The 18,639-nt window shown below is 36.7% G+C and overlaps 3 protein-coding genes across 8 annotated transcripts in view; 1 reads left to right on the top strand and 2 right to left on the bottom strand.

The window, feature by feature from the left end:
* ube4b (ubiquitination factor E4B, UFD2 homolog) overlaps positions 1-9,403 on the bottom strand; it is a 24,434-nt gene extending 15,031 nt beyond the window's left edge. The window contains exons 1-8 of one of the 2 annotated variants that reach the window (XM_079587334.1): positions 9,026-9,339; positions 7,165-7,372; positions 3,646-3,781; positions 3,167-3,254; positions 2,507-2,651; positions 2,194-2,419; positions 1,657-2,046; positions 680-790 (exon numbers count right to left, since the gene is read on the bottom strand). In XM_079587334.1, the coding sequence (XP_079443460.1) occupies positions 680-790; positions 1,657-2,046; positions 2,194-2,419; positions 2,507-2,651; positions 3,167-3,254; positions 3,646-3,781; positions 7,165-7,372; positions 9,026-9,049 (1,328 nt within the window). In that variant the 5' untranslated portion in view covers positions 9,050-9,339. Of the gene's footprint in view, positions 1-679; positions 791-1,656; positions 2,047-2,193; positions 2,420-2,506; positions 2,652-3,166; positions 3,255-3,645; positions 3,782-7,164; positions 7,373-9,025 lie in introns of both variants that reach the window. The other variant, XM_079587335.1, reaches the window with a different exon arrangement.
* lzic (leucine zipper and CTNNBIP1 domain containing) lies at positions 7,516-18,639 on the top strand. Of its 5 annotated transcripts, none has more exons than XM_079587339.1 (7): positions 7,516-7,720; positions 17,480-17,587; positions 17,664-17,799; positions 17,990-18,088; positions 18,183-18,278; positions 18,387-18,468; positions 18,560-18,639. In XM_079587339.1, the coding sequence occupies exons 2-7, from the start codon at positions 17,487-17,489 to the stop codon at positions 18,616-18,618; spliced, it is 573 nt and encodes a 190-aa protein (XP_079443465.1). In that variant the 5' UTR covers positions 7,516-7,720; positions 17,480-17,486; the 3' UTR covers positions 18,619-18,639. The 5 variants fall into 5 exon arrangements, with proteins under 5 accessions (XP_079443465.1, XP_079443462.1, XP_079443463.1 ...); XM_079587336.1 differs by lacking the exon at positions 7,516-7,720 and adding an exon at positions 16,936-17,119; XM_079587337.1 differs by lacking the exon at positions 7,516-7,720 and adding an exon at positions 16,978-17,113.
* LOC306986017 (nicotinamide/nicotinic acid mononucleotide adenylyltransferase 1-like) lies at positions 9,874-16,907 on the bottom strand. The gene is made up of 9 exons (XM_079588849.1): positions 16,666-16,907; positions 15,200-15,373; positions 14,856-15,039; positions 14,476-14,609; positions 13,540-13,931; positions 11,653-11,785; positions 11,289-11,467; positions 10,666-10,767; positions 9,874-10,558 (listed from the first exon to the last, which is right to left on the bottom strand). The coding sequence occupies exons 2-9, from the start codon at positions 15,312-15,314 to the stop codon at positions 10,505-10,507; spliced, it is 1,293 nt and encodes a 430-aa protein (XP_079444975.1). The 5' UTR covers positions 15,315-15,373; positions 16,666-16,907; the 3' UTR covers positions 9,874-10,504.

Here is an 18,639-nt window from a genome sequence, read left to right as displayed (position 1 = left end):
AAAGAAAAAGAAAAAAATATCAAATCCCTGATATTTCAAGGTTTCCCATGAAACGTACCAATATTATGTGGTCACATGCATTTCAAACTACCTACCAATGTGATTTGAGTAATTGGAACACAAAATGTTTTGGACTCAGTTTACACCTATATTTAGCGCTGACCATTTGTCATTGGATCCCTTAAGATGGATGTTAATACCATATGTAAATGACACTAAAAACGTATGACATGAGATCAACAAAAGCAGGCCTCTGATATCTGTGCTCCCCCCGCAGGTCTTTGGTCATGAGACGGCATGTATTAGTGAACTCTAGGGTGAGACAACACTCCACAGCAGGCATCTGGCTCTCATTAGTTCTGTTATACAGTCAGCTAGCATAATCTGAATGCCCGACAATCTGTGTGGAAATTTAAAGGTCTTCTGGCTCACATTTCTGCTGTGAGCTGAATGGGCCTAAAAAATTATTGTGCAATGGACACAATTTCAAGCTGACAGCAAAGAAAAGCAAGAGAAATGCTGATTTGGTCAACCTGATGACATCAATCATCACATGTTTCAACTCCACTATTTGGTGTGTCTCTCTTTTTGCCCTTCCAGTGCCAACATCGGGCACAGCGGGCTGTTGTTAGTGGCCAGGCAGCACGCTGAAGCATGCAACACACTTTGGCACTGATACCTGGACCCAAACTGAACCCCTGAAAAATCCTCCTCTTCCTCTTCCTCCAGCTCTTCATCACTGCTGTCCTGAGGCAAGTCGGACAGGGCGAAGAAGAGGAGGGAGAAAGGGCTGGTGCCGCCACAGAGTGTGAATGAAAGCAGATAGATAGACTGAATGAAAACACAAAGTCGATGCAACTTCACATCTAATAGGGTGCTCTAATAGCGTGGATATTTACATTTACATCTCTACTTTTACATGTAGATTACCTGTTAAACAAGTTATAAAGTACATTTTATGAAATCCCTGTAATTGAAAAAAACAGTTAAACGTCATTATTAGCAAGTCTTCAAATCGATTTTCATATTGCACATCAAAATGTAATGCATTAATTTGCTTGTGGCAATTTAAAAAATGTATTTCGTTTTTTTACTATTCATTTATTTTGACAAACATTTTAATATCTGCCACTTCTCTGTTATTGCTCATAACAAGAAAAAATAATTATCGACTTATTGGTGCTTTGGTTACCTGGTGTGTAAAAAAGCAAACAGATGCAACTTCTCATCTAACGGTTCCAAAATCAGCTGATATTGTGGATGCTCATTTTCTCTATTTTTACACAGATTACCTGCTATACAAGCTATAAAGTACATTTTTAAAAAACACCTATAATTAAATAACACTGTTAAAAGTAATTTTAAGCCAATCTTAAAATGAATATTGATTTTTCATATTGTATAAAAAAAAGTAGTGATGCCTTAATTCACTTATGCCAGTTAAAATGATGATTTTACTTTAGTTTTTATTATTAGTTTATTTTAGCAAAATATTATAACATTTTAATATCTGCCACTTATTGTTATTGCCCATAAATGAAAATGATTATCAGCTTATTAGTGCTTTGGTTACCTGGTGTGTGAAAAAGCAGACTAATAGGCTAAATCTAAATCAAAGTCAATGTAACTTCACATCTAACAGGGTGAAAAAGGTACCTAGAGGGCATCCGGGCGGCAAGTGCAGTCCGTCTGGCCACAGTGTTGGGGGAGCCAGCGGGGAAGGGTAAAGGCATGGAGCTTTGGTTGTTATGGTGTCTGGGGGAAGGGCTGGAGGGGATACCTGAAGTTGAAGGGGGCGTAAGTGTTCCAGATGGAGCAGATCTGGGGCTTGGGCTTATGGGGATGGATGAGCTAAGGGAGTAGGGCCTGTATCTCTGGGAGGTGGGCAAAGGGACGGATGGAGAGGGAGACGGAAGGCTGGCAGGAGGGCGAGAGACTGGAGGACTGAGGGGAACTGGAAGGGTGGCTGCAGGAGCCAGTGGGACAGATGGAGCACCCAATCTGGCAGAGTTCAGAGCTAGTGGGTTTGGGCTACAACCGTAAAGACTGAAAACAACAAAGACATGGATGAAAATGAAGGAGGAAACACAGAAAATAGTAGGAAATTTAAAGAGAAATCAAGGATGTGAGACAAAGGGGTGTAGGTGGACATTTAGGGGGGTACATTATTCATTTTAGAGATGTCACACTTGCCTGGAAAGAGAGCTGGCACCAAATGAACCAGCACAGGGCATCATGGGACTGCCGCTCTGGCTGGAGGGTGGGATGAGAGTCAAGTGACGGTCTGGGGATCTGGCAGTGGTAATTGGCTGAGATGTGGCGGTCAAGCTGGCGAATGGGTTACAGTCACGTGAACGGGTGGACATCATGAGAGCTTCCATTAAAATTTGTCCGATCAGGTCTTTGAAGTCAGAGTAAACTAGAAGAAAGCACGAAAATGCAAATCAATTAGAGAAAAAGAAGCAGAACTCTTTGTCTTACACCCTCCGTCGCTCTCGGTTCATACCATCCATAGGGTTCTTCTGGAATTCAGCAGCAAGTGAAGGGAGGAAGATGACATCACGGTCCTGGTCCTTCCAGGAAACACGCAAGATCTTACAGATGAGCTGCAAAGCCTGCTCTTCAGAGACATCAGGATTGGATGAGGAATCCTGCAAGTATTAATTCAGCACAACTTGTTAGTTACAAACACATCAGATCAGTGGTTCACTCATTTGAATACTTTTAAGTCATCGTGCAGCACACTTGAAAGTTTGTCCTCTAGTTGAGGAGATCTAAAGCAACCACTGCTTTAGATCTTTATATTTCTAGGCATGCACTATATATTGGTATCATATCAGTTGTCATACAATATTCCAAAATCTTAAATTAAAATGGTTACAGCCAATCTGCTGTACTCTCAATTTGCAAGTACATTTTTAAAAACACCAATGTTAAATGTAACTTTTAGCAAATCTCAAAATGATATAAATATCCATAATGAGAAAATTTAAATTTTTCCTACTGTACATTAAAATGTTGTGATGACTTAATTCACTTATGGCATTTAAAATTATGAGTTTTTTTAACTATTAATTTATTTAGACTAAATAGTTTAACATTTTAATATCTGCCACTTATCAGTTATTGGCCATTACATGATAATAAGTAATGGCTTACTGGTTACCTTTTCAGCCAGGTTCCTTTTCTCTCTGCGATCACTGTCTTCCACCTCCATATTCTCAATTCCTGAGTCCACATCTACTTGGGACATGCTGAAGACCACAAAGATTAAATCCAGCTCAAGTAGCAGTTCAAATCCTCAAATGCCAAACAATATAACTTTAGCACTGCATGTTACAAAATGGAAGACACAAAAACTATGCAACTAATGATATCAAAAGGGTTAACTTAATGAGTAAAATTTCCAGCTGTATGTATTCATCTTTATATGCACTTGAGGGATTATGTGGCTGTAGTACAAAAGAGAAATGGAGCATTTGCAATCCAACAGTAGAGAGATTCTGCAGTTTGAAAAGGTCTCGGGCACTCAGCGAGGGAGATACAATACTTCATCTCCAGTACAATCTCAGTTTGAGCTCTTACGTCATGCTGTATCTTTGATTAGGAGTTCAGAGAGGACAAAGGTTCAAGACTGTCTCTCACCTCTTCTCGCAGGAGGCTGTGTCAATGTCCATGCTCTGAGAGCGGGACAGGGATTGGGACTGTGTCTCCAGGCTGTTAGATGGAGAGCTGGAGAGAGAGCTGACGCCTTCGCTGCTCTGGCTGCGGTAAGCAACCCCTATAGTAATGGAGAGCACAAAAGGAAGCACTGTGTTTGAGTACAAACCTGTTGATTGTGTCATGGGAGAGAGAAAAAAATGGCTAAGCTGCAATCAAGCTCAAAAAACGTTCTAAAACTTTCATGGCTGGAAACCAAACCGCATAGTTGAAGTTCAACCAAGAAGCATAATCTTGAACAGTCAAACATTCGATTTCATACAATGAAAATGGCTGTCTACAAATCACCATATCTTCCATGGTGTGGAAACACAAGTATAGAATCAGAGAACAAAGACAAGAACTACATTTGCACTTCTTGAAGCATATACCAGTGCACCACAGTGTATCAATGTACATTTTAAAACAATGGACCAATTAAATTAATCTGGGTGTGTGGTTAGATCTAAAGAGTATTATGAGAGTTATATAAACGCGTGATCACATTTGCCATTTTTGGGTCATTTCAATAGGAATTTCAAAAAGATTTCCTCACAAAGATTTTGTATCAGGCTCAGGTTTGTCAAGCAAATTTGCCGCGTTAACCACCAGAGAGATGCTTGGGTTGAAAGTGACTTCTGTGTGAGCTTTGCTTCCTACATTGCTACACTGACCATTTTCAACAAAATTATAAATGTGCCTTCTGTTTTACTTTTAATCAAGCTTTAAGGCAAGAACTCTACCTTGTGTAAATGGACTAACACCAGTCTCTGTGGTGTTAATGCGGGTAAAATGGATAAAGAGATGCAGGAAGGCACAATGAGTCATGTGAATGAATGTAAAAAATAATAATAAAAAGAACCAGTCAAAATTTTAAATGCTATTATTATTACAATGGAATCATTAATGTTGGTTACATTTTGAATGCTGGACATTGTCAGACATATAATATTTACAAAACACCAAATAATGAAAGGCAGAAATAATTAACAAAAACAAATTGTCTGTGTGTCAACCGATTTGGTGTGAATTACCTCCAGTCACTTAATATTTGGGGTTAGAGGTAAACGACAAACCTAACCAGAAAGTATATTAATGGAGCAGCAGATGCAATGGACCTGGTTTCTGTCTTATGATTGATTGCATCTCTATGCTGTACATTCCAAAAAGAAGCTACAACAGAGAGCGGGCTTGTGCTATAACAGCTTTTCATGCAACTCTGAATAATGTGTGGTAGTGGACACAAGACAGCTGTTTCCAATGACAACACACACCAGCACAAAACACATTCACTTTCCTATTTCTGTCCAGCGAGGCTCCGTGTTAATTAAACATGGAAACATAAAGGCTTTAACAGAAATACATTTTAACTGAACAGTAGATCAATGAACAGTGAAAAAACACAAATACGGTTTGATCTGCTGTGTGATACAAACAAAAATGTATCTATGGTAAAATGAGAAACAAATAATCCAATACAGCTCAATTTGCATGTGACGTTGACGTTATCTGTCTAAATACAGAAACATAATCCAGACTGAATTTACAGAAGTGTGTGCTAACAGCATAGACACTAATGGTGTGTTCACACTTGTAGTTTGGTTCTCTTGGTTCTTTTAGTCCGGACCAAAAAGAAAATGATACATTTAGTCCTGATTCGCTTAGCGTTCACGCTGTCATTTTTAACACCAAACCTAAAGATATATTTTTTTTAAACAGCTTTTATGACCAATATTTTGCAAGGGAACTGGGCTAAATGCACTCGCTGTATGTGCGTACATATGATGGAGCTGACAACTTGTGAAGAGCTTATAAAATATGTAATGGAGTCAAAACCGCGGCAGGAATCCCTCTGTCACACACAAATGAAGATCTCCTGCGGTTCTGATGCGTGTACCAAACTGTGATGAAAAACATCATGACTATGACGAGAAAAAACAGGTATGCTTGAGTGTTGCTTTCATATTTTGCCTCTGTATGTTGTCCGTGTTGCTTTCATATTTCAGTATAAACGCACAAGAGTTAGTTTGGAAGCATACTGAGACCCGTCTTTTCAGCGGTCTCGGTTGTTTGGTGCGCACCTTGGGTTTGAATGGCAGCGTTCACACTTATTCAAATGAACCGCACTAACAGAGAAATCGCAGAGTTTGTTTCAATCGAACCAAACCTGCCAGGTGTAAACACACTAAGAGCCCAAAGGTCCTTACTCTGTGAAAAATGAAACTAAAGAGGAACATAAACACTGGTAACATGGTACGCTAACAGACACTTCAAAAAAAGAAATCATGGCACCATGAGAACAAAAAGCCACCATCAGCCTTGCCTGTCTATGTGCCCTCAGTTAAACCCTGGCCAAGGCTGAGCCCACCTCCATGACTGTGCAATTTCTCCACAGCAAGATACAGTAGGCAGAAATCACTTTCCTTGATATTATCAGCAGTGATAAAAAAAATATTTTAAAAAAGGCCATTGATTAAATCACAAGTGTACTAACAACTAATGCTATATAACTTGGGCATTAAAGCTTCATCCACACAGGATTACAAATAGGCCACTTGGATCCTCTATGCTATTAACGTTACATAGGTCCCTTAGAATCAACATTTTACACTAAGAAAAGATTAAAGTCTCAGTAAAATGTTATTATAATAAATCAGATACAACTCGCATATCAGCTCAAAAGCACTGTGTCCATAAAACACCCAAAATTTACCCTTAATAATATTGAGAGGAATGACATTAGATGCTGCAGAGGTGAAACCTAGATTTGTGGATAATTCTGTATAAGATTGCATTTATTGATCCATTTATTGTCAGATGATGCACCATAGAATCGTAATTTATGCCTTAAAATTCCTCTTAACTGAAAAAGCTGTATCTGAAAGTAAACAATCTGCTTTGCCTTTTCTGAAATGAAAATAATGGAAACATAGCAAGTCTATAAACTTTTTGGTTCCCTCAAATATACACTACAATTGAAAAGTTTGGTGTCTGTTTTTTTTAAGAAGCCTTGTATGCTCATCAAGGATGCATTTATTTAAACAAAAATACAGTTTTCTATGTGAATATATTTTTAAATGTAATTTATTCATCTGATTTCAAAACTGAATTTTCAGCATCATTACTGCAGTCTTCAGTGTCACATGATTCTTAAGAAATTATTATAATATGCTGATTTGGGGCTCAAGAAATATTTAATATTTATTAATATTATCAATGTTGAAAACAGTTGTGCTGCTTAATATTTTTTGTGTAAACAATAATACTAGACTAGAAAGTTCAAAAGAACACCATTTATAAAAAATATTCTGTAACATTATACAACTTTTTACTGTCACTTTTGATCAATATTTAATGCAACCTTGCTGAATAAGTTTTAATTTCTTATATAATCTAATAATTACAATTTTGGATGGATCTTTATCCACAGTCCTTTTCGAATGATAAAGTCACCATAGCACTTACCAGAGGCCCCCATAGGAGAAGTGGCAGGGGTGACCATTTGGGCATTTAGGCCGAGAGAGTGAGATGGAGCTGGTGGGACAGGCTGCGATGAAGCCCCAGATGGCCCTGGCAAGGGTCCTGGAGGAGTCTCTCTCTGTGGGGATGTCAAGGGGGTGCTGGGCTGTGATGTCGGTCCTCCGGCTAACCGAGCCAGCCGCCTTCTACGGATCTAAACAAGACAAGAGTAATTAAAATGTCATCTAATTACAGATCAATAATGAGCAAAAGTTTGAAATCTGACCTCAACTGCTTTTAGTTGGTATAACAGCACAAGGGCATATCTTTAAAAGCAAAGAGGGAATTCCGTTCCACACATGCTTTTGAGGCAAACAGCAGTACGTTTTTAACGTGCTAAAGCATCACCAGTATTTTCAGCAGTGAAGAATCATCACTACACAGTGGAGTGAGTCATACGAGCAGGAGAAGGCAAACTAAAGGCCTCAGCTTCTACAGCAAATAGTCAGTGAAATGAAATGGCAAAGACATACATAACTGAATGGATCAAGATTGAAAAAAGGTAAGAGCCAGTTAAAGATGATGCATCTCAGTTCACAGACATACTGCTTTTGAAAATTAGCCTATACCGTTTCATATTTATGTGAGCTAAAATACAGAATAAATTAAATTATTAATCAATACAGCAACTTATTTTGAAAATGAATGGTAAATGGTTGACATCTATTTTAGTATGATTTAACAATGTAAGAACAATTTTAGAGAATAAATCTTTTTAATCTATTTGAATTATTATTATTATTATTATTTAAGCTAACTCCAACCTACTCCCAGCATGACCAGTTCAAAAAGTGCCTAAACCCCTTGAAAACCAGTCTGACCTGACTGGGAGACCAGCAAACCTGCTTAGGATGGTTTAAGGTGTTTTTCAGGTCATAGCTGGGCCGAGTTTGGTCTTAATTTACAGCAGAACAACAAAACACAAAGCATTGACTGAAATGCACACCAGTGTCATACAGCAACAACAACCAATGCCAAATAGCACTATCCAAAACCTGGAACAAAGAGCTCTATTTGGTTAATATGCACTTGAAACACCAAATTATCCTAATATACTAGGTTTTTCTTCAAGTTAAACCAAAGGTTTTATGCTTCAATAGTTTCCCCCATTATAAATATACCGACCTGACGCCTGACAATAGCTTGTTGCGCATGATTTCAGTTTCTAAACCAGATACCATTTAACCAAATGCATACATTTGGCAAAGTTAACCTCTATAATTACATATTTTATCACGACTTTAAATTAAAAAACTTACATTTATCAAATATCTGGTACAAAATGATTCTATTTCTTCGCACGACAGTCTTTCAGCCATTTTGGATTCCCAGTGAAGAAAAGCTTCACAAAAGAAATCTTAACTTGTCAACTGGTTACAAGCTCCCCAGCGACTAAAAACGTTAAGGGTGATATTTTAATTGTCAAATTGAAAAATAAGAAGAAAAAAGCAGATTGTCTAAGCTTGTGTCAGATCTAGTTTATTGCATGTATCACTAGCTAGCGAGCTGACTGGAAATAACCTTATTCTCGTTTAATTCCACGTCTATATCGGCACTTAAGTGGCTAGAAATTACGATTTGACATTTAGCCTCATATTTCTGAGCGAAACACGTTTGATCTGGATATAACGTTACTGAGCTGTTGATTAGCCTGTGTCCTGTTAGCTTATCCCATCATTACTGCGATTGAAAAAGGTGACAATGACAAGTCAATAAGCCTTTAATAAAACACAAAAACATTACAGTCCTGACATCACATGAGCGGTTTCGACTGGAATTACACTAAAATGTGTGAAAATAGCCTTACCTCTTCAGGACTGAGCTGCTCCATTGCCTTTCTTTTAATTTTCACCTTAATGATGTTGCTAGCCAGTCAGCTAGCTTCCTTATAAACACCAAAAGTGCATAGTCTGAACCATAAAACAAATATCAATAAGCTGTGATTGTCTTATTCAGATCTTTATATTAAAAATTCAAGCGCGCGTGGCTGATTTTTTACGATCGGGAAGAGTTATCTTCGGTTTCTTTTAAGAATGAAACAAACACAAAAGTATTATTCGTCAAAACACCGACGCGGCCATTTTGGATCTGGAATCACGTGACGTGAAATCGACACATTCCAGGCTGCGGCAGTTCAGGAAACTGATTTCACTGCTAAGGCGACCTCAAGAGACTTGTTTTCTTCAAAACCAATCTCAAGAGACTTGTTTTCTTCAATACCAAGTCTAATTGGGTTAAATGGATGGAAACGCAAATAGTTATTATATATCTTAAAAATGATTAATCATGACAGCAATTATATTCACATTTGAACAAAAAATAACTAAACAAATATATATTGTATCATTTGGACTTACGAGATGTAATTATTATTCTCTACATATATTTGATATTTTTCTTTACAAACTTACAAAGTTGATCATCATTCTGATTAGTTTGTTGACTGATCATCCCCAAGATGAGACGCCATAAACCAGAAAGATTACTCAGCATTGTGTACACAAAGTACCTATTATAATCTGTTTAAAGTAATACTGAATAATAATATTTTCCGTTGATTGAATTGATGATGATTTGATTATTATTTGTTGTTGATTGCAATTTTTCATGATAGAGACATTACAACATATAGTGGAAAATAACACACAAAGATGTATATTATTAACTTGTTTCAGATTTTATTGCACAATAAATGACTTTCAAGTAACAGAATTGAACAATGTGTTTAAGTAATTTAATGAACAAAAGTGTGTATATTTAGGTGTCATTACATAAACAAAAAATAAAGCTTAACAAGCTTTTATATAAAAAATAACAAAAATCAGTTTTACAAAACGTTTAAAAAAATGTATTAAAAATTAAGCATGGCCCGGCCTTGATTATTCATATTCTTGTGAAACAATGATTATGGCTTGCAAGAAAAACAGAAGTACATTACACATTGCTAAATGTTTGTGAATGTGTCTCTTGTACATGTAAACATGATTAGGCAATGGTGGCACAACTATTGACAACATGCAGCGAGTGTCTCCTGTGCCTAAACTGCTGTTGACCCGAGTTCGCTCTGTTCGTGGTCTTATTGCGCCCTCTAGTGGCACTATAAATCATGCTCCTAGACATCCTGCCTCAGTCTGCAAGCCTCTCGCTGCTTGATATTGATTAGTCAGGTTTTGAGGCACAAGTTGAAACTCTTGGTTCTTGCTCTCGCCTCATATGACTTAGATGTGTGAACAACTTTGTGTACAACATTGCACATTTTCAAGTATAGTAAACGTCACCGCGTGCCTCAGATAACCCGTTTGAAAACTTGCTTGCAGACTTGATCTTCACAGTGCAACTCCTGTAAAAGGTTGAGAGGTCGGATTATTAGTCGGTTAATGAATGAAATCAGCTCATAAATGTTTAATGCAGAAGTTTATAGTGTAAGATGTTTAATTTCACACTTACCAAATGGAGTTTGTCATCCTCGATCCAGTGTCGCCAACCTCTGTTCTTCTTCTCACCCTTTTGAATACACACCAACTTGTTCCCCTCCCAGGCCACCAGAGACTAGACAAATAGATATGTTTAAGTTTCAAACAGTGCATTAAGTGTTTCCCCCATATTGTGTGCTGAGCAAATATTTGTATCAAACAGACTAGAAATAATGATGAAAGTGGGACGTCGGTGTTCCGGTGCTGTAACATTTTCTTCTACAATGAAATGTCAGAAACATAAAAATAAAGACAATAAATAAACTACTAGGCTACTTACTAGTAAAAAATTAAATAAACTAACAGTAAATTATACATAATTCCAAACAACTATCCCTAAACCAAACCCTAATCCTAAACATAACCCCCTAGTATGCCTACATGTTAATTAATGTACTTATTTGTGTAATTACACTGTAACAAGGACACCTTAAAATAAAGTGTGATGATAGATAGATAGATATATATATAGATAGATAGATAGATAGATAGATAGATAGATAGATAGATAGATAGATAGATAGATAGATAGATAGATAGATAGATAGATAGATAGATTCGTTTTAAAATGATAATACAATTTTGTAATAGGCCTACCTTGCAGTGTCTGTCATCCATTCCCTTGGTGAACTCTTGAAAGTCCTCATTGACTCTGAAGGAGAAAGTGTAGTTTCTGAAAGTGCTGATAGTCTTCACAACATATCGATCCCCCGCCTGCTCGATTACTTTGCGAAGTTTTAGCTTAAGGGCGATCTTACGGGTGTACAGGCCGATCCCTGTGAGAGGACAAAGTTTAGGATCTATTACTCTTGACATACATTAAATACAAATGGGAATGCTTTACACACTGTATAATTAATATAATATAATATATTGCAATTTATATAGTATATTAGCTATGTCAATTTAAGGAACATAAGAGCAATCATCCATTTTAACAGGAAAAATAATCCAATCTTACCTAAAGCAATCATGAATCCCTCAAAGTTGACATTGCTGACCATGTCCCATGTACCACAGAGGCTTACAGGCATTGTGTTAAACGTCTGCAAACTATACCAGTGGAAATCAAGGTGCAAGGTATGAGATTCCAACTATTTTATGTGCTGTGAGCTGATTGGGCGGTCCTTCTTTCTAGTTTGCATGTCTTTGTTTCTTCACACTTCAGTTCAGGCTGTACCTCATCATGCCTTACTTACGTAAAGAAAAACGTGTCTGGCCGGTGTGTTTGTGTGCTAATAGTTTGCCCAAAAAAAAACACAAAAAAAACATGATCACAATAATACCTGTTCATACGTTTAGTTTGGCTATATAAAAGGCAAACTCTTGAACATATGTTTGAAAAATTATATATTTTTTTACATTAAAAATATTAATGTTCACAATGCAATCAACTTTACTCTCGTTAAGTTCACTTGCATTGTCTTCCTTGTGTCTTGTGGAAATAATTCTTTGCAACAAAAACATTTTTCCATGTCAAATGACAAATATACGACATCATAATCACATGAGCGCCACAGGAAAAAAAAAACATAAATTACGGACGTCAAGTTACTGTGAATTTCTTAAAGGAAGACGATAAATAGGCTATGGAGACTAAACGTACTATTTTGAGCATGTGATGATGAATAGGTGTTAATTAAAATTTAATCAAGCGGCATTATGTGGATGAAATAAATGCACTTAAAAAGTAGCCTATTATTTATTAATTTATTGTACACAATCATTTTAGACATCATTTAAAAACCACGATCGATTGAACAAATCTGATCACAATAAACAAAACTACATGGTATCAAAATGTGACTTGAAAGGGAGTGTTACGTAATGCTACGATGTTTTGATTATATGCAAATGTACCTAATCAATCAAAGTGACAGACACAATCAGTGAAAGAACCAGGGAAACTCAAGTCGTTTTAATGTTTACTATTTCTAAATCTTACCAGATCACGAGGACAAGACATGTGCCTGAGGGTGAATGTAGATGCAGATATGATCTTATTCTTAACAGAAAATAAAACAACTTTACTATGCATGGCCGAAAATCAACTAAAAGGAATTTCTGTAGTAATCACGTTTTTCCTGGCGGGGAATTCCCACATTTCTGCAGTATATGTGTGGTATAAGATAGGGTTTTCATATATTAGCACTGATGTAAAAAAAGGTCTCCAGATTAAGATCATACTTGTTCTGTTACAAAAAAAAAAGAAAAGAAAAAAACATGCAAGAGCACTTCACTGTCAAATTGCGGTACCTCTACATGTTTACTATGAGACATGTCAAGATCTCAACACCGAAAACTCTCAGATAAATTTTTTTTTTTAAAGTTGAATGTTTAAATGCTTAGGCAAATGTTCTCACTTGTCAAATAAGTGTCCTTAAGCACATGTGGCATTGCCACATGAATTCTAGCGCAACCTTCTCTAATGACCCTCAACACATGTTATGCAATAATTTTTTCTATAACAGATTATAGATTTTTTAAAATAAAAAAAGAGCAAATAAGAATTATAAACTGGTTATGGCACAGCATTTATTGTTCTAAATATTTAAATAATTTTTGTATAATCTAGAGGTATATAATTGGTCAAAACGTACACAGTTCCTGTTCTAAAATTTAAAAACATTCAAACATATTCAAATCAAATAATATTTCACAAAATTCATCATACATTATTGACCATGCTGAATAACTCCTGATCAAATGCAAAATGCTCACTAGCCAAATGTGTTCAAGAGAGCAAAAAGCACTATAATCAAGTGTCGATCACGCGTTATGTGTAACACACCAGCCTTCCATCAAACAGAACAAGAGTCTAGCTCAAAAGCAGCAGGACATCAGTCTAGTTAGTGCTGGTGTATCTCTGAAGAGGGGCGAGGATGACATCCGCATTCTTCTGCTCGCTCTCAGCGCTATACAGACTGTGATCCCGGATATACCGCACCACAGGGTCGGGCAGCAAGTAGCGCACGCTCTGTCCTCTGCGCAGGGCACGGCGCACATGGGTAGCAGAGATCTCGTTGGTCACCCATTCTCGAACAACATGGATGTTCTTTCGGTGTTCGTACAGCACATCAGACTGATTAATAAACTTCTCAGCGTCACTGCCGCATCTTGTGATGCACACCACACCGTACTGTCCCACAATCTCCTCAATGTCCTCTGGCTTCCAAAGATTGGGGACACCAAATGACTCCAGCACATCAGCACCACATAGAAACTTCAGTTGAGGGGTGTCTAAAATATACATTTATGAGAATAATACACATCATTAGTGATTTTGACAGCTGTAATTATAACAGATCTTAAAAGTCATGATTCGTTTGAAATATGTGCTCCTTTCCAAAAGCCCCATAAGGTAATTATGGTATGGTTAGGCTGTTCTGTAACTAACTATTATTAAAACATGAAGACATAGTATGTAGAACATACTAGAATGTCTCAGCATAATAAATTACTGTATATTTTAGCTAAAAGTTACACTGCAGTTCCAATGTTTGAGGTAAGATTTTTTTTTAAAACAACAAGCATTTGACAGTTCCTCTTGACACGTTGCTTCAGTTCTCACAAACGTGATCCACGTGTAGAGGAATTCTTTGGAACAGTGTTGAATAGTGTAAACACTATTATATAACTCACTATACCCTGTTCCTGAGGGTACATCAGGTGTTGTCAGGTAACATAGTGACAGGGTGACATTCTAAGGTACACACCCTTTTAAGTGCACTGAGCAATAGGAACATTTATCCTTTGAAAGATTGCTGTGGATTATTTTCCATACCTGCATTTGTGTTAATATAAGAACTCTGACAGATGCTTTTATTTTGCTCCAGCTTTCTCCTCTTCCCACACCTCACTGTGTCCACGTCATCATTGTCATTGTCCTCGCTGGAAATTAGTTCTGCATGATGGTGCCTAAAAAAGATCCAAATGATCTGATTTAATGTCAATAGACTGCATAAAACGTTGATCATTTTGACGTAGCAGCACATCAAATATGACGTCCAACCACACAAGATGACATTATCAGATGTGGCATGGAACTTATGCAAAGATAGAAAGTACTACAATAGGTGCAAAACAGAAAGGGTGTGACAGATTTATCTTTTACGTCAAAAAAATGTAATTCTCTAAAAGCACATGATCTTAAGATTTTCCCACCGAACTACTTTGGCTGTCTCCACCCACTCCGACTGCTGACTCTCCCAGTCATTCACTGTGATCCAATCAGAGTTCTCCGTGGCCAATCTAGCCATCTCTAACCGATGACGGGCTCCAATCAAACCTTTCTTTTTATAGCTATCTCCAACTGGAGAGAGTATGCCTTTCACCACTCTGTATCTTCCTAAGTCAACAAAGAAATACAAAAATAATAAGATATATGCTAATTATGTATAACGTTTATCACACAAAAAAATGCGATGAGTGATAACAAAAACAGGTGAATTTAAAAAAAATAATATAGGCCTATTGTCACATTAATATATTTTTTATTTAAACCGTACCAGTGTCTTCAAGGTGATCCCGAGCCAGTTCGAACATACGCAGGTGCATGTTTGTGATGGGGTTGAAGGACCCGCATGCCAGTAGCACCAGTTTGGTTTTCTCTTGTGGTGCCATTGATTATATGGAATATGCTGTCCGCCGAAAAAGAAATCCACTGTAGATAGAAATCCTTTCTGAAATCAGACAATGCAATATGAATTAATATATAATTTTGTATACTTTTGAAACAGGAAATGTGGTAGTGATTTACCTTTAAGTAAGGTGATGAATAAATAGCTGTAATAAATAATATATATATATATAATTTATTACAACTATTAATAAATTATATATATATATATATATATATATATATATATATATATATATATATATATATATATATACAGTGCTATGCATAAGTTTAGACACCCATGCTAAAGTTGACTAAAAAGAGGAATAAAAAATCATCTTTTGGAAATTGAACTTAATGCCTTAATTTAAAAAAATAGGAAAAATCCAACCTTTAAGGACACCAATTTTCTTTGTGAATGAATAATGTATCGTAAATAAATAAATGTTCTTCCTTAAATCACAGGGTGCATAAGTTTGGACACCCCTATGTTAAATTCCCATAGAGGCAGGCAGATTTTTATTTTTAAAGGCCAGTTACTATATGGATCCAGGATACTCTGCATCCTGATAAAGTTCCCTTGGCCTTTGGAATTAAAATATCCCCACATCATCACACACCCTTCACCATACCTAGAGATTGGCATGGTTTTATTTCAGTTAGCCTAACAGCTGGTTTGATTTGCATTGAGAGATGATCTTATGGAAAGTACTCCATGCCAATCTCCAGGTATGGTGAAGGGTGTGTGATGATGTGGGGATATTTTAATTCCAAAGGCCAAGGGAACTTTATCAGGATGCAGAGTATCCTGGATCCATATAGTAACTGGCCCTTAAAAATAAAAATCTGCCTGCCTCTATGGGAATTTAACATAGGGGTGTCCAAACGTATGCACCCTGTATTTTAAGGAAGAACATTTATTTATTTACGATACATTATTCATTCACAAAGAAAATTGGTGTCCTTAAAGGTTGGATTTTTCCTATTTTTTTAAATTAAGGCATTGAGTTCAATTTCCAAAAGATGATTTTTTATTCCTCTTTTTAGTCAACTTTAGCATGGGTGTCTAAACTTATGCATAGCACTGAATATAAATATCATTTATTACAACTATTTATTCGTCACCTTACCTAAAGGTAAATCACAACCACATTTCCTGTTTCAAAAGTGTATGTAGTAAGAGGTAACGTTAGCATTATGGCTATAACGTTAGTAATTTCTGCACAGGGAACAAGGAAAGAAGAAACATTAAAAGGACCCTCGCCTTAAGATTTAAGAAAGATACTCTATACAATAAACCACCATTCCACAAATATGCGTAATAATATGCCACCATATTGCGTTATTTCTTACCAATTCAACACACTAGTCTCGAGCTTCCTATTTAGCTGAGTGCAGTGGTTAAACTCCAGTAAAACAACTTCGCCGACTTTATTTAACCGACAGACAAGCTCTAGACAAACAGCAAGACCGACAAACAGAACGTTCTTGAAAATAATCGAACATTCCCATTGTTTTGACAACTAAAACAGCAGTGTGGGACAAATTATCAATGCGCTTGTAGACATTTTCTTATTTTACAGTCTATGTAGAGTAAACAGACATGCGCAATTCCTATGAGTTAGTATTGTGTTCGTGATAATCAACTCTGCGCAGCGTTTACGCAGAAAAACCATTGGTTTTCCTATTGAAGATAATAGTGCTAGCAAGCCACACCTTAGCAACAAAACTGGATTTAGGCACTTAAACATATCCTATTGTAATTTTGTCTTTATCAGTAGGACTTTTATTGAAGAAAAAAGTACGGGTGAGAATTACTACTTTAAAACCACGCCGTTAGGACTCACAGTTCGTATTTTTTTCTGTTTATATAGTGCAAGCTAAGCTAACTGCGCAGAGAGAGAGAGAGATAGAATAAAGCAAAATAATGTGATATATTTCATGAATGGGATACTAGACCTTTTAAGATGGTAAACCAAGCTTAAATAACCATATTTACCTTGATACAGCCAACACTGTATACTAATACTGATCAGATCAGAACTATTTTGATAGCAGCTCATAACAGGTGTGACATTCTCATATGTAGTAACAGAAGGACATGTCTTGTTCTTTATTAATAGATGGTGCTGAAAATGTGATATTTGCCTGTTATTTATTTAAAAAGATAAAGAATGGCTTCTCGGGGGAAATCAGAAACAACCAAACTGAGACAAAACATGGAAGAACAGTTGGACCGGTTAATGCAACAGCTCCAGGATTTAGAGGAGTGCAGGTAATGACATCCCACCAGTTCTCTATAGCACATTCAGTTTCATGCACAGAATTATTTTTTTTTTTTTTAATTGCAGAGAAGAGCTTGAAGAAGAGGAATACGAAGAAACCAAAAAAGAGACACTGGAACAGTTGAGCGAGTTCAATGAGTCATTGAAGAAGTTGATGTCTGGGAATATGACACTAGTTGATGAATTGGGGGGAATGCAGCTGGTAATAAGTGTTATTGTATTATTAGCATACTGTATATGTTAATATTAAACTGCTCTGAACCATTAGGCAGTATTGAAAAGATTTATAAATTGTAGGTATGAATATTTGACAGTTTTTATTACTGTAAAAAGTCATCTAGACTGACTAATTATGTATGCTGAGATCATTTATGACAGCAAATATTTATCAGGCGATCCAAGCTGCCATCAGTCAGGCATTCAAGACACCTGAAGTTATTCGGCTGTTTGCTAAAAAGCAGCCAGGGCAACTGAGAACGAGACTGGCTGAGGTGATTAACATTTTTAATACTGACATTTTTCAAATATATAAATACCTATACAAAAGACTAGTGTTAATATGTTGATATGACACTGTGAATTCAGATGGACCGTGATGTGATGGTTGGCAAGCTCCCTCGAGATGTGTACACTCAGCAGAAATTGGAGATCCTCACGGCTCTGAGAAAACTTGGCGAGAAGGTGAGAGGGTTATTATTGACACACAAATGCTTTCCTGCAGACATGCATCTATTTCAAGACTCGCGTGTTAAAACATTTCTTATACCTGTAACTTGTGTGAATGTGCAGCTCACAACAGAGGATGAAGCATTTCTTGCTACAAATGCTAGTGCCACTCTGAGCCACTTTGAGAAGGTGACTGCAAGCCTGGGTAAGATGAGAATCAACCAACTATTACTATTAAAGCAACTTATGCTTAAGAATGACCTTTTTTAACAGTCAAATGTATCTTTCCTTTCCAGGATCCGAAGATAAGATAATGGCATTGGCCAGTTCTGGGGTTGGGAAGACCCATACATAAGTCTGGTTTACTAGGATTTAA

The sequence above is a fragment of the Phoxinus phoxinus genome, assembly GCF_949152265.1.
Source record: "Phoxinus phoxinus genome assembly, chromosome: 18".
Taxonomy (NCBI): Eukaryota; Metazoa; Chordata; class Actinopteri; order Cypriniformes; family Leuciscidae; genus Phoxinus; species Phoxinus phoxinus.
This window is presented reverse-complemented; position numbering and strand designations above follow the sequence as displayed.